The sequence below is a fragment of the Eretmochelys imbricata genome, chromosome 3 (genome assembly GCF_965152235.1).
Source record: "Eretmochelys imbricata isolate rEreImb1 chromosome 3, rEreImb1.hap1, whole genome shotgun sequence".
NCBI lineage: Eukaryota > Metazoa > Chordata > Testudines > Cheloniidae > Eretmochelys > Eretmochelys imbricata.
The window spans coordinates 99,120,600-99,137,216 of record NC_135574.1 but is presented as its reverse complement, the minus strand read 5'-3'; the positions used below and the strand labels follow the sequence as shown (position 1 = coordinate 99,137,216).

Below are 16,617 nucleotides of genomic sequence, written 5' to 3'. Positions count from 1 at the left end.
GTTAGAAGAGCACAGGAGGGTGCGGTGCGCATCAGAGAAGCTTTGAAAACCAATTTCATGACTGGCCAGGCTACAGTGTGAAAGTTCTCTTTGTTTCTCCTTGATGAACCTCTCCCTACTTGGTTCACTCTACTTCCCTGTAAGCTAACCACTCTCCCCTCCCCCGTTCGATCACCGCTTGCAGAGGCAATAAAAGTCATTGTTGCTTCACATCCATGCATTCTTTATTCATTCATCACACAAATAAGGGGATAACTGCCAAGGTAGCCCAGGAGGGGTGGTGGAGGTGGGAAGGACAAGGCCACACAGCACTTTAAAAGTTTAAAACTTATTGAATGCCAGCCTTCTGTTGCTTGGGCAATCCTCTGGGGTGGAGTGGCTGGGTGGCCGGAGGCCCCCCACCATGTTCTTGGGCATCAGGGTGAGGAGGTTATGGAACTTGGGGAGGAGGGCAGTTGGTTACACAGGGGCTGTAACGGCGGTCTGTGCTCCAGCTGCCTTTCCTGCAGCTCAACCATACGCTGGAGCATATTAGTTTGATCCTCCAGCAGCCTCAGCATTGAATCCTGCCTCCTCTCATCATGCTGCCACCACCTTTCAGCTTCAGCCCTTTGTTCAGCCTGCCACCTCTCCTCCCGGTCATTTTGTGCTTTCCTGCACTCTGACATTGTCTGCCTCCACACATTCGTCTGTGCTCTGTCAGTGTGGGAGGACAGCATGAGCTCAGAGAACATTTAATCACAAGTGTTTTTTTCACCTTCTAATCTTCACTAGCCTCAGGGAAGGAGAAGATCCTGTAATGCTTGAAACACATGCAGCTGGTGGAGAAAACAAAAGGGACAGTGGTAAAAAAGACACATTTTCTAGAACAATGGGTACATTCTTTCACAGTAAACCTTGCTGTTAACATTATATACAAAGCACATGTGCTTTCGTTCCAAGGTCGCATTTTGCCTCCCCCCACCACGTGGCTAGCCCCTCCCCCCTCCCCGTGGCTAACAGCGGGGAACATTTCTATTCAGCCACAGGCAAACAGCCCAACAGGAACAGGCACCTCTGAATGTCCCCTTAAGAAAAGCACCCTATTTCAACCAGGTGACCATGAATGATATCCCTCTCCTGAGGATAACACAGAGAGATAAAGAACGGATGTTGTTTGAACGCCAGCAAACATACCCTGCAATGCTTTGTTCTACAATGATTCCTGACTACGTGCTACTGGCCTGGCGTGGTAAAGTGTCCTACCATGGTGGACGGAATAAGGCTGCCCTCCCCAGAAACCATTTGCAAAGGCTTTGGGAGTACATCCAGGAGAGCTTTATGGAGATGACCCTGGAGGATTTCCGCTCCATCCCCAGACATGTTAACAGACTTTTCCAGTAGCTGTACTGGCCAAGAATGCCATGGCAAATTAATCATTACACACGCTTGCTTTTAAACCACGTATACTATTTAAAAAGGTACACTCACCAGAGGTCCCTTCTCCGCCTGGTGGGTCTGGGAGGAAGCCTTGGGTGGGTTCGGGGGGTATTGACTCCAGGTCCAGGGTGAGAAACAGTTCCTGGCTGTCAGGAAAACCGGTTTCTCAGCTTGCTTGCTGTGAGCTATCTACAACCTCATCATCATCATCTTCCTCGTTCCCCAAACTTGCTTCCGTGTTGCCTCCCTCTCCATTAAAGGAGTCAAAGCACACGGTTGGGGTAGTGGTGGCTGAACCCCCTAAAATGGCATGCAGCTCATCATAGAAGTGGCATGTTTGGGGTTCTGACCCAGAGTAGCCGTTCGCCTCTCTGGTTTTCTGGTAGGCTTGCCTCAGCTCCTTCAGTTTCACGCGGCACTGCTTCGGGTCCCTGTTATGGCCTCTGTCCTTCATGCCCTGGGAGATTTTGACAAATGTTTTGGCATTTCGAAAACTGGAACGGAGTTCTGATAGCACAGATTCCTCTCCCCATACAGCAATTAGATCCTGTTCCTCCCATTCGGTCCATGCTGGAGCTCTTTTGTGATTCTGGGACTCCATCATGGTCACCTCTGCTGATGAGCTCTGCATGGTCACCTCTGCTGATGAGCTCTGCACTCACCTGCCCAAACAGGAAGTGAAATTCAAAAGTTCGCGGGCCTTTTCCTGTCTACTTGGCCAGTGCATATGAGTTGAGAGTGCTGTCCAGAACGGTCACAATGGAGCACTCTGGGATAGCTCCCGGAGGCCAATACCGTCTAATTGTGTCCACAGTACCCCAAATTCGACCCAGCAAGGCCAATTTCAGCGCTAATCCCCTTGTCGGGGGTGGGTAAAGAAATCAATTTTAAGAGCTCTTCAAGTCGGAAAAAAGGGCTTCGTTGTGTGGACAGGTGCAGGGTTAAATCGATTTAACGCTGCTAAATTCGACCTCAACTCCTACTGTAGAGCAGGGCAAAGCTGACACTTGGGCTGACTGGATTAGAGAACATTTGGAGAGCAAATGACACTTAAGACTAAAACAAGAAGGTGAAAATAGAAACAAGCAAACATTGGAATGAGCATTTGTTAGGGCACGGCAGAAAGAGCAAGAGCAACACGATGTAGTAAGTGAATTTGTACATACCCTCTACTTTTCAGGGCAGCTGTAGGCCTTGCTGCTGGTCCTTTGGGGGACTTTGTATTAAATTTCTATCCAGCTGCAAAATCGTTGCCAAATTCAATCAATCTGACCAAGAAATATTTTGAGGAGAATGATGTTGCTCTGACCAACAAAATTAGAGAGAGGTTGGCTGGAAATATAATTAGTTATTTGGTTTTTTACGAATCACCAGATGTTCTCAACTGCCCCACCCTGGTGATTTTGTTTTCAATTTTTTTATTTTGTTGTGGAGAAGCCTGAACTCATTTAGGCAGATTTGGAGTTTGTAAAGTCAGCAAACAGTCAAACAGTTGCAGCTTTGTCTGTAAAACTTTAAATGAATATGCAGTTACCTGGAAGGACATGGCAATAGTGAATTCCAACTCAGCTTCTTACTGCACAAAGTCCACACAAGATGTAAAGCTGAATGAAAAACCTGAATTGCTTTGTTTGTCTTGCCCAGCTCACATGCTGCACCTTGCTGTCTCTCATGCACCAGCTGTTCCCCAAATGGCTGATTTTAAAAAGTTTATAATAGATGCTTGTGCAGTTTTCAAGCATTCAAATAAAACAAAAAAACTCTTCTATGATGTTTGCAAAGAGATGGTTTAGTCTGTATTTGGCTGCACAGAGCGTTCAGAAGGCATGGGGTATCTTAGTGCAACTTTTAGATCACAAAGTTCAACAGTGGAAAAGCCAAAAAGCTGAAATCTCAAGCAACTATGCAAGAAATTAGGCAAAACCTTCGAACAAAACTCGAACTCCTGAGTGAAACACTTCAGCCACTACATGAAGCACAGAAGAAATTGGAATCCAATTCTTTAACAGATGGCACATTTTCTAATACAAAGGTATATGGCATCTGGCTAACAATATCTCTTCAAAACTTTCTCGCAAAAGTACATCTGGAGAGATTCCAGAAAAAAACAAATCTTTTCTCTGTGTTGCCAGTCACTGAGCAGGACAACTTACAGTCCTGGTCACTGCTGGGTGTATGCAGCCTCTTTTTGCTCACGGACCTGCTATTCTGGAACAATCACCCAGCTCAAATGCCAATCAACAATGAACAACAAAAGGAAGATAGCATGAAAGGGAGAAATTATGTACTGTGCAATTTACTATGTGTCCTAAAAGCATAGAGTAAAAGATCTCAAGTAAGTTTACTTAAGTTCCTGCTTATGAGAACAAAGACAAAAACATTAATGGGGGAAAATAAAGCATAATCTTCTACTTTTATTAACAAGTACACCATGGGTATTGGCAGTGCAAGCTTCCCCATATTGTCCTACCAATGTTCCTCAAAGCTCGAGTTGGTGGGACCACCTTGAAGAATAAAAAAGGAATTCCTGCCTGATCAACCTTGACTTCTATTTTTAGAGTGCCAAAAAGGGCGGTGATTATAGCAGTGTATTTTTGTGCCAAGACACCTGTGTTCTATAAACTAGACTGAGTCCCCCAGACCATTTCACATAGCCTCTACAACTATCCTATGGTAGTAAATTCCACTCACTACCAACCTAGGATGGATTTGAACTGGCTACCTACAGGTTCAGGGCTCTCTATTTTATTTGTTTACTTTAAAATTCTGCCCACCACAGTTGTTACTGGGTGCATGTACAAATATTAAAAACAATACTAGTATTAACTAGCAAACTTTAACAGAAAATAGAACAAATATATTCCATTTCACTCCCACCATGTTCCTACAGCCAGATTCTGGCTCTGCCAAACCAAGGAGAGAAGCAAACTTTGACAGAGAAACGGAGCAGGTGGCAACAGTTTTGCTACCTACATCTCTTCTCTTTTGTGAGCCAACTCTTGAAGCCCCTTCCTTATTTTTTCCTTAGTTCTTTCTCATAAAAATCTCCCACTGACACCCATGGGAGTTCTGTCTGAATAAAATAAGGACTTCAGAATTTGGGCCTATGATAATTGGTACCTTGGTTGGAATCTCAGCAGAAAGGCCAAATATTAAATTTTCTGACATGGATAATTAACTTGGGTTTAGGCACACAGGAGGGAACCAGTGTAGATAGTTTTCACTACTGCAACAGTACTCTATCCTCTCTCTGGATAAACAGAAGACTTCATTTTCAGTGCTTTTAATAATGTACCTTTCACAAACGACAAAATTTACTTCTACATTTGAACAAATAACTCCTATGACATTAGTTCTTCCGCCAACGTTTTCAAAGCCTTCATTTAAATAGTTCAGATAAAGTGTAATTCCAGCAGTGTCAGTAACCAACCAAACAAAAGATGCTGTTTTCTATTTTTCCTATCAAGCCAACTGAAGCTTTAAAAAATGCTATTTATTTGCAAGTTGTAAATGAAAAATTTATGATGACATTTATGAGTTAAGTTTGATTCTTTTAACTTCTTGGGTGCAGTAGAGATCATGAGGTGTCCTCAGTGGAAGCCAAATTGACAACTTTGTTTTGAGCCTGATAGCCACATCTTATTAACATAATTCATACTGTAACATGGAAGGCATCTGAAGGACTGAGGCAAGACCACATTGCCTAAAGCAGTCCAACAAAATTTTAATGCAGCCAGAGCCCTCACCCAACAGTGCCTGCCTCCCCTAGAGCTGGCCTCAGGCAGACCCACTCACCAAAGGAACACTTTGTTTCAGTTCTCATTCTCCTCGCCTCTTTCAAACTAGACTCACCTGCAACCCAGCTAGCTAGGTTGGGTGGGAGGAAAATATATTAAAATATGTACCTTCATATAACAACCTGTCAACACTATAAAAAAAACCCATAATTTTCTGTCTTGATCTGGGCACGTGCCCACCTTCATCGGCAAGCATAGGTCACAACCAAGAAGTCTGTGGACTGGGCTTGTTTTATAGGCTAAACTTTGGCCATCCCTAACAGTGATTCAACGTACAGATTGAACAAAATTTGATGATTATTCTTAAAACATGCATTTTCACCATGTTCCCTCAGCTGTCCTGCCAGAATCTGCCAATCACTGGAACAAAACCAGAAAATTAGCAGGTACTAAAATTTCCTTTTCAAGTTATATTCTGCTACTCTAGATGTGTAGGTGTAGAGCCTCCCTATCTGCAGATGGAGACTGCTGTACTTGTGTTCTGATGTTGCTATCCTTTATAACACTAGTAAATTTCCATCACAGAATCTGGATAATCTCCACATGGTTGAGCCTTGTTCATTTTTAGTGCCTCCATGTTATTGAATTTCTATATTTACAGATCTGTCCATTAGTTTAGATATATTTAGTTTATTGACATTACCAAACAAATGCTCTTCTGGTCTTAACTCTGTATCTTAGGTTATATCTTGCTAGGGAGCTGCATAGCACAAAACATCCATTCACTTCAGTGAGATGTGTATGTAGTATGACTATAGGAATGGTTCCTTTAGTTATTGACTAGTTTTGTGATACCGTCAAACCAAACTATGAACAGTTGTGGGCTTATATGAAATAGTCATAAAACGTATAAACAATACGTCCGGACAGCAAGTTAAGAAGGTGTCAGGAATGAAGGCCTGCAGCTAAGCATGGGACTAGCTAGCTCACTCTCCAGGCAGATTAATGAACACAGGCCAGCTATATCAGAATTGCCTGATTGGCTGAGGGGAACCAGCAGCTTAGGCTTTTGGTCTCAGGGTTCGAGTGCAGGGCTGGTGATAGGGAGACCCAGGCCCACCCTGCTCCAGTGGATCACAGCCCAGAGACCTAGAAGTGACAGGTGAACCCATCGCAGGGTTGATGGGAAAACATGGGGTCACTGCCTCACCTCTCAGCACCACAACGGGACCAATGTCTCATTCTCCTGGGCTACCTCCTACCAGCATCTGGTGGGGCTGCTTTATGGCTGCAGAGACCTGATTTCCCAGTCTCTGTACTGAGCAACCTGCTTTCCTCTCCCTCTGCGGGATTTTCCATCTCCTGGGGCATCCGTTTGTCTACTCTCCAGGTTGGCTCAGAGCAGTCGTCACCTGCCACAGCCGGTCATGGGCTCCGCTGGCAGTTCTGCTCCCTGGGAGAGACGGCTGGCTCCAACTGAGTTGCAGGGCCCTGTTCTTATACCTACTGCCCCACCCCCACACTTCCTGCGAGGGGGATGGCACGGAATTAGCTGAGCCCAGTAGGGTGATTTAACCCCCTTCTGTACTGGAATGAGGCCACTCTGCCTCATTATGGGGCAGAACTGAAAAATCTGAAAAAAAGGTTCAGTCTGAACCTAAATTGATTTTTCCCCACTTATTCTTGCTGAAACAAAACAATGTTTTTTCAGTTTTTTTATTTTTGTTTTTGGTCATTTGGGGTTTGTTTTTTTTACCTCCAAATTTTTTTTTAAAAGCTCAATTTCTAAACAAAAGGCTGTTCCGAAATGAAAATTCAATATGTTTCATTCTGAAACCACTGAAACGAGCCATTTCAACTTAAAAAAAAATCCAATTTTTTTCAGCTGCAATTATTCACAAATTCAACTCAAATTTATGAATAGATTTGGTGATCCAAAATATGCATTACTATTCATCCAAAAAAAAAAAAAAAAAGAAGCCACCCATCTCTACTTTTTTCACTGTGAATAAACAAACATATTTAAGACACCTCATGGCAGACAAGACCTGGATTCTATGTGGACATATATGAAAATGCCATGGGATCTTCATAAGAGTCTTGGCAAAAATTTCCCTGTGGTGCAGCATTTTGCGTGCCACCTGGCTACAATCCTGTCAATGGCGGTGTCTGTATATAGTTTATTAAGCGTTTTAGGCTCTTTTAGGATCAAAGGCATTCTATGAATACTTGGCTTTTCTGAGTCTACCTTAGGTTGCCACCTTACTAAAAATGTTGACATTTATGACACGGTGTAAAGTAAATTGAATGTAGGATTTTCAAAGAAGCCTAAGGAACTAGTCATCCAATTTCCATTACATTTCAATGAGAGTTGGGCACCTAGATCTCATCGGATAATTTGGAGCTGGTTGAATTGGTTCCTTGTGAAAAAAATTAGTCCATAAACCTAATGTTTTGTTCTGTTTGCAAACAGATTATTACAGACTAATTCATTATGATTTTTACTAATTAAATTTGCTATTTAATCCTACAGTTTATGTGAATTAATTTCAGGTTATTGCTTGTTTGCAACCTATTCCTGTAGGTCCAGAACAAGGTCTGGGCACTGTTTATATCCTCAAAATAGGCCTTAAAAGATGCATAGGTATTGTGTTGGCCTTTGGCACTGGGGGCAATTTCCCACAAAAACGTAACTATTTCCCTACAGTATTTACAATGTGAGATTATACATACCATGAGAGGTGCAATACACATGCAGGAACTCTGGTTTGTAGAGCATAGATTATGTTTTAAAATAAATAATTTTAATTTTGTCTCATAAAAATCCAAAAATGTTAATTCTCATTTCTCAGATTTTAATGATGGTAAAGAAATTCACTTAATAATCCATTCATTTTCGGCTTCTAGAACCATTGTGTTGTATCGCCTGATCCCTAAAAATATATATAGCTATGTTATACCAAGCTGTCATCTGTCAAAGTTGAAATCCAAATCCATTAAAGAACTGCTCAGCAACGGATGGATCTGCTAGAAAATCTGCTAAATTCCATACCACCCAAGCAACAAAATAAGATTCAGGAAAAAGAGAAAGGCAATATCACAAGACTAGCATTTCTTCACAAAACATAACATAACCATATCTGATTAAATATGAATTATAGCTGATGTAATACAATGTAGCTTTCAGAAAAGTGCTAACAAAGAACAAAAAGAATGTACCTTTCCAGATTGAAAGTAAATAGGAATATAAAATTAATGTTAAGGACTGTAAAACTAATTGGAGGTGAGAGACTTTAAAACTGCTATTAACTGTAATCAAAGAACACTGCATAGAGAATAGAAATTATCATTTGCTGCTTTCTATTTGCAGACTTGGTCAAGACATATTACAAGCATGTTTTGGTTGACCATCTCTACAAACAATATGAGCATTTAATGAGCTAGTAAGGATTTTCTGTTTGGGCCCCAGCAGCTTATAGTTAGCTCACAGATGGCTTGTGTCTTGGTTCAGTTTAATCCAATAAAGTTGCTTTACTCAGTCTTACACTGCACCTACAGGAGCACTTTTTGAGTGAAAAATAGCTTCTTTTTCCAGCTGACGTTGACGTAAGGAATGTAACTGCATCACTTCCTTTTACTTATGATGTGTGCATGGCTCTTAAGATCAATCTTCCTGAGACCAAGGTAAAAATAACCAAGTTTGTATGCATTTTAGATCATTTTATAGTACTTATTGCATAATGCGGTTACAGCAGGTATTTAAAACAGAACAGTTGCCTTTGTTGTGACAGCATACTTTCCAGTTTTCAGTTTCTGAATAATCAAGTGAAAAGTGCACTACTACCTCCTTTTGGTGCTGTTAGGGAATACTACAATATGCATCTGATACAGATGTAAAGAGGGCGTAGTTTGCTAGATATAATTCTTAGAAATGCCTAATAAAACCCTAAACTTGAGCTCTCCAATCTACCACCACAGGTTCTTCCATTCTTTCCTTAAATTACATAAACATATAAATAAATAACTATGACTCACAATTTATTTGTGGGTTTTACTTTTAAAGAAAATGCATTTTGAATGGATATTTTAGAAAGGGGGGAAATACATGGAACATTGGATTTTTGAGACTTTTTAACAACTATATTTAAATTCCAATGGCAAAATACTTTAAAAAATGAAGCAGAATTTAATACTTCTGGAAATGTCCAAAGAACTTTAATTGTTGATGTCATTCTTTTAGTGGTGAATTCCTGGCATCTAAGTAAATGCATTTCTCTAGCCTACTTGAGCATAATCAAAGCAAAATAAGAGACTACTCCATTCCTGAAGCAGTGGCTAATGATATGTTGGAGACAAGAGGTGAAATCCTGGCCCCACTCAAGTCACTGAGAGTTTTGTCACAAAATTCAGTAGGGTCAGAATTTAACCTAGGATATGTAAGGGTCAACAGGACATCAGCTCACACCTTTCCTCCAGAGCTGATATTTTCACTTAAGTCTATGTCTCCTCCCCCTGCAACACAGCTTTCATTACAGCACAACCTTGCATCTCAGCTGATAAGATATGCCATCCTAATTCAGCTGCTAACAAAGTTAGAGACCTCCATGAAATGCATATCTAATTAGTTAAGTGCAATGTAAACTACATCTACAAAATTGTACTAAAAATTATACTTTTGGGTTTTGGGTTTTTTTTTTTAATTATTATTATTTTGTAGCCTGGTGGATTGACTTCCAGGGGAGGCGGTGAAGTCTCATAATATTACATTTAAGCAAAAGTTGGAGGATTATATGGAACTGACCAGATCATAAGAGATATTTAGCCAACTTTAATTTGGAAAAGGGCCACGGGAGGAGTGGAAGGTTATGCTTTCAGTCCCAGATTGTACAGGATGAAGACATTTTACTTGCTTGTTTCGTTGGCTGGTTGGGAGGGGATGAGATTATTTTTGACTTTATCTGGTACACAAAATTATAAAAGATTGACAAAAAAAATTCAACCTGTTTCAGACACGATGGCAGTGCATTTTGTCCTACTGCACGAGCACAAAAGTTTTTGAAGGGAAAGCTACATGTACCAGAATACATGCCTTATTTTGCTCTCCTTTCAGGAATTAGCAAAGAATCATAAAAATTTAAAATGGGGGGGGGGGAAGGAAATGTTAGATTCATGTTGCCCATGATTCTGCCAATACAAGATTGTTCTCTTTATACTCTCTAGTGCTTTGGCACTCAAACATTCAAAGATTTCAAGGCCAAAAAGGATCATTAGATAATCTAGTCCAATCTCCCGTAGATCACAGACCATAGCATTCCATCCACCTGTATTGAGCCTAATAAACTGTGTTTGACTAAGAGCATAACATGTTTGGCTAAACCATATCTTCCAGAAATGCACCCAGTACTGATGTGAAGACATCGAGATGGAGAATCTACCACTTCCCTTAGTAGTTTATTCCAATGGTTAATCACCCTCCCTGTTAAAAATGTGCATCTTATTTCTAACTTGAATTTGTCTGGCTTCAGCTCCCAGACATTGGCTCTCATCGTGCCTTTCTCCACTAAGTTAAAGAGCCCTGTAGTACCTGCTGGTTTTCCCCCCATGCATAATCAATTCATCTCTCTATCTTTTTTTTGGTAACTAAACAGATTAAGCTTTTCAAATCTCTCACTGAAAGGCATTTTTTCCAGCCCTTGAATCATTTTTGTGATTCTGCTCTGTACCTTTTCTAACAGCCTTTTAAAATTGTGGACACCAGAATGGATTCAGTATTCCAGTATTGGTCTCACCTAGGCCATATACAGAGGTAAAATCACCTCCCCTCTCCTCACTGCTCCTGCTTATACATCCAAATATCTCATTAGCCCTTTTTGCCACAGCATCATGCTGGGAGCTCATCTTCAGTTGTCTGTCCAGTACTACCCCTAAATTCTTTTCAGAGTGACTGCTTTCCTGTATACAATCCCCCATTCTGTAGGCATGATTTCCACTATGTGGAAGATCATTCAAGAAGATCTAGTAATAATTACCAAAGTAAATTAAGGTTTGGAAGTGGCTGGATTTTGCTGGAAAATAGCCTTTTTCAAAACTAAGAAATTATATTACAAACTTGACTTTTTCCTTTTTTTGGTTTTGGGTAAATGTATTAGGAACATTTGAAAACATATTTCAAGTTTTTTTTAAGAACAATCCAATGTTCTGCTCACCAAAATCCTATTTAGGGGAAATGAAAATATTCAGTAACTGATTTTAATAAAATTATTTCTGAACAATTTGATCAAAATAAAATGAGTCCCCTTTAATCTCCACAAAATGGAAACAACTTGACATTTCAAACTGTCTCATGAATTTTTATTTTTGACCAGCTTTGTTTCCTCCCATGACACTTAATTGTACTCCAAACAATTCCTGTCCCTCTTCATATATTAAGTATACAATTCTTATATCCCAATCATACACATTTAATTTTTACTCTTTCTTCAGAAGTCAATTCCAGCCCTTAATTAATTTTTACTGCTGTTCTCTAAATTCCCTCCAGTTTGTTAATGTCTTTCTGGTATTGTGTTGCCTAGAATTATTTACATTGTTCTACGGGTGGTGTCATCAATGTCACACAGAAAGGGACTCACTTCTCTGGTCTCTGCTGCAACATGTCATCATATGCAGCCTGCAACCTATTTTTGCCATCCTGTTGCAGTGCAAGTTCATAGCCAATTCCTGAATACTATCACTTCTAGGTCTTTTTTTTTTTTGCATAGCTCCTTTGCCTGGAATTCTCACCCATTGATTATCTATGGTTGGAATTTTTCTTTATATCAATATGCATCTTTCCAATTTGAATCTCAGTTTATTTTGCTGCTCAAAGACCTGATCCAGAAAGCTACAGAGGCTTCCCAACTCCCACTGATGTCAGTTCAGTTCAGCTGATGTTAGGAATTGAGCGTGTTTGGCATTTTACAGAAGTGGTCAGCAACTTGCAGGATTAGGCCCCATACCTGTAACCTCTCTAGATGCTTTTGTATTGTTAATGTTCACACTTAGAATCATATACGAATATAATTAGTGAATGTGCTTCTTCCCCCACACTGATCATAAAGGATGTTAAAAAAGACTAACACTCATCTTAGACATTCAATGGCCCCAGAGACTCCCAAATTACTTAAAATAGCATAAAATGTCTTGATAGGTTATCAACTACCATTTAGATTGGCTGATCAGTTTTCTGTATTGTATGTATTGCTTAAGATGTACTCTTAAGGAACAAACTTCTACAACTTTCCACGAGTCAGATCATGAGGGCGCTGAAACCAAACAAACTATGATTCAGCTAAAGGTAGTAGAAAAAATATAACAGAAGAGCCCTCTTAATAAAATAAAGTGAGAAAGTATCATTTTCTTTGCAAGAAAAGAGGTATTTTCACTGAAGTGAAGGTGCAGAGCAGAATGTTGGATGTTACATGCCCAGGATTTATTAACAAAGGAAAGGATTTGTGCCTGTGTCATACATCTCTTTGAAAACGTACTCCTAAATCTTCCTTAGTCTAAGTCATCCCATACCTGTAAATAACCACATTAAATTCAATTAATCTATATAAACTACTATCAGAATTGACATTGTGACCTATTTACCTCTGCAGAAGATTAACATTCTCTCTCTCCCTCCTCTGTACACACACACACATATATATCAATATCATCCAGCATATGGAGAACAAAAGCACTATATGAAATTAACACATATATATAATGAATATATTTTGATGAGATATGTTCTTTATCTATATAGAAGTTAAGAGCAAACATTTATATCAAGTAATTTTTAAGAAAGAAAATTCTCTAAGCCTCTGTAATTACAGTGTTATGAAAGGAAGAGTCTCTTGTTTATTGGTTATTGTTATGAATGTGTGAGAATCTAGCAGGAGTTCAAAAGTTCTAGCAAGACTTAAATAAAAGGAACTTGCATTCCCTTTCATCTCCTCACATATAGTAAATAAAAAAAGGAAACTATTTCCCCCTGCAGCCCTTCATTTCAAACCCTGTACAGCATACCATTAGTTTTTAAGCACTGGAACTGTACGAGACACAGATGAAGACATGGCTAGCTTCTGGCGCAGGGACTATCTAAAAGACAGGAATAGATGAGACTAAAACTCACCAGAAGACCTAGATGATGGAAATAACTTACATCAGTGTGGTAGTGTTTTAAATTGGGACCATGAATGTGCAACATTTATGGCATAATGCCAATACGGCTTAACATTTGTGGGCCTCATAGAAATGAGTTTTCAGAAACTGAACTACTCAGCTCAGAACACATTAGCCAACTGTTACCAAATATTTAATTCAGAGTTAAAAGTTAAATTTAAAAGAAATTCAAACATATTAAGTTACTGAAATGCACTTCTAAAGCACCCAAACAACCCTAATTCTTCCCTCTAGAGATACCATGCAATAACCATGAAATTAGAAGTAGTGTATAGTAGTGTTTGCAGTTGCAGATTAGATTAAATTGAATTTAAAGACAGACTTTTGTTCAGGTTTTTCATTGTGTTGTCATTACAAGAGAGAGTTAAGGTTGCATGTGTGTGTGTGTGTGTGTGTGTGTGTGTGTGTTTAACTGCATATTATGTCAAGCAAGGCTGGTCAAAAATTTCCCTCAAAAATTCCCCTCTGTGGAAAATTGGGTTTCTGACAAAATGGAAATTTTCATGTGAAATAACTGCTTTACTCAAAACTCTTTAATATTTGTTAGCAAACCCTGCAAACCAAACAAATGTCAGTTTTTGACAAAACATTGACATTTTCTGTGGGGAAAACATTTCTGACCAGCTCAAGTACCAAACTTGTGATTGTGGGTTTAAAAAACAAACAAAACAAAACAAACAAACAACAAAGCTTTTAGTGCCATATTTACTAGAATACACTGGCTGCTCTATGCCACTTTGGATCAGCACAAAGCAGCCAAAGCAAGTGGCTAGTTTTCCCCATCCCATGATCTCCACATTTTTCTGTGCACATTTTCTCTACCTTCACCCTCGCTCCTGTCCTGCAAATTGCCCTTCACCCTATCCCCAAGTTTGCTTTGCCTGCCTTCTCTGTTGAATATATGTAGTACTTGCAGAAGAAGAATGTTCTTCTGCAAAGAATTCCACAAAGTACTGCCCTCTTTCAAACTTTTTGCCATCTCTATTGCTTTCAATGAGAGTAATGCTAAAGGATAACAAGCAAAATTGGGCATCATCTCCTATAGTTCCCAGTAGGATTGAAGTCAATCTGCCCTCGGGATAGATGACAGCTCCTTGTAACAAAGATTAACATGATTATGCTGAGGACCTGATTTTCCATCACCTGGCACCTTGTGCAGTCACTTACCCCTATGCAAAGTGGGTGTAAAATGCTACCAGAATATTAGCAGTTTACAGTCACTTTGCATAGGTGTAAATGGTTACCAAGGTGCAAAAGCAGTGAAGAATTAGGCCCAGAGCATAAACCCTGTGTCTTGCCTACCAATATAAAAATAATTACTGGAATTTACCAAGCTGCAAATGCCTTCAGCTTTGTACAAATTTTATACTAACAGCAAATACCAAGGTTGGCCTTACCGTGAGGTGAACTGAGGCGGCGGCCTCAAGTGCCAGACTGTGGGGGGGCACCACTAGGACCCAGAGAGTAGAAAATTGGGTCTGCTGCTGGTGCATATGTATTCTCTCTGCTCTAGATGCACAGAGATGGTGGAGTGCTGTGCTGGAGGAAGGAGGGCACAAGAGACATAACAGGCAGGCAGGAGAAAAGGTGAGAGGCAATAACAGAAAGCAGCAGCAGCTGCAGGGAGAAAGAGGAGGAGGAGCCTCTTATGTACCTCTCTAGCACCCCTAGGAGCCTGGACTGATTAACACCAGCTTCTCGGGGAGCTTCCTGTGGCTTCCCTGAACCAACCTGAGGAGAACAGGCAGTCAACTGAAGTAGTAGGAGCCAGATAGGCCCTTAAGATGCTGATATGTTCCCTCACTCAGGCCCTGCTACCAGCCTGCTTATTTGTCCCCTTCAACTGAGTGTTGAGAGCCACTATACCTGACACAGAACAGCAGTCATGAGTGAAAGAAGAAAACGCCCCTCTGGGGCAGCATTCAGAAAAAGAAAGAAAGCAAAGGAAGCTTTTCTATCTAAGCAGGAAGGAGCTGTCCTGAGATACATAGACACAAATGTTCACGGCGAGCCTTCCGGCCCCAGTAAGGTTGTGAATGGTGAGGAGATGCCTGATCTTCCAGTCAGTCAGAGTGCAGGTGACCTGGCAGCTACTGCAGCATCCGTATCTCCATCTCAAATGGATGTAACCCTGCACATTCCTAAAGAAAAGTGTAGATCAGGGAAGAGTGTGGTGGAGGCGCAAGAAACAGCTGCTGCTGAGTTCAGTTCCTTAAGTCTAGATGATCCCGGACTGTGGACCCACGTGAGCAGTAGCCTGAGGGACTTCCCTTGTACTGCATGGGCCACAGCAAGTGAAAAACTTCATGTTCCACAAAGACAATGAAAATAGAAGTTACCATCCAACACATTACTGGCATGAAATCCCCAATGGTGACAAAGTGGAGAGGCCATGGCTTATGTACACAAAAACCCAGAATGCTGGATACTGTTTTTGTTGCAAACTCTTCCAGTCTAATGTTCCAGCCACATCGGGTTCTACAGGAACAAAGGACTAGAAGAATCTGGCTAGAAATCTGGCATGCCATCAGAAGGCAGCAAATCACAAGAGAGAGCATTCCATAGGTGGAAAGAGCTTGAGATGAGACTAAGGTTAAAGGCCACCATAGATGATCAGCATCAAGAGAAGATTGCATCAAAGTCTCTTTACTGGCAAAATGTTCTGAAAAGGCTCATTGCCATTGTGAGAATGCTTGCTACCCAAAACTTAGCACTGTGTGGCCCTTCAGATCAGCTGTATGTGCCAAACAATGGAAACTCCCTTAAAATTGTGGAGCTGATGGCTGAGTTTGATTCTGTACTCCAGGAGCATCTACAAAAGTCACCACCCAAGAAATGTACACACACCACTACCTTGGAAAAACAATTCAAAATGAGATCATACAGTTACTGGCAACAAAAGTCAAGCAGAAGATTGTGGCAGATCTGAAGTCAGCCAGATATTACTCTGTTATTCTGGACTGCACACCTGACATCAGCCAAACGGAACAAATGACTTTAATGGTACATTTTGTAACAACAACAGAACCTAGTGAAAATGTCCCTGCAACCGTGACTGTCAGAGAGCACTTTCTAGAATTTATTGACATTGATGATACTACAGGAGCTGGTATGACAAATGTGCTTCTTAAAAAGCTGGAAGATACGGGAATTGCGATAGCTGACATGAGAGGTCAGGGCTACAATAATGGTGCCAACATGAGAGCAAAGAACAGAGGAGTGCAGACATGGATCCGACAGTTAAACCCTCGAGCTT

At 40.6% G+C, this 16,617-nt stretch overlaps 1 protein-coding gene across 1 annotated transcript in view; it reads left to right on the top strand.

Annotated features, from left to right (window-relative positions):
* The first annotated feature begins 3,322 nt into the window (after positions 1-3,322).
* Positions 3,323-16,617, top strand: part of TMEM244 (transmembrane protein 244) — a 29,825-nt gene continuing 16,530 nt past the window's right edge. The window contains exon 1 of the mRNA XM_077812150.1: positions 3,323-3,451. Coding sequence (XP_077668276.1) covers positions 3,323-3,451 — 129 coding nt within the window. The remainder of the gene's footprint in view (positions 3,452-16,617) is intronic.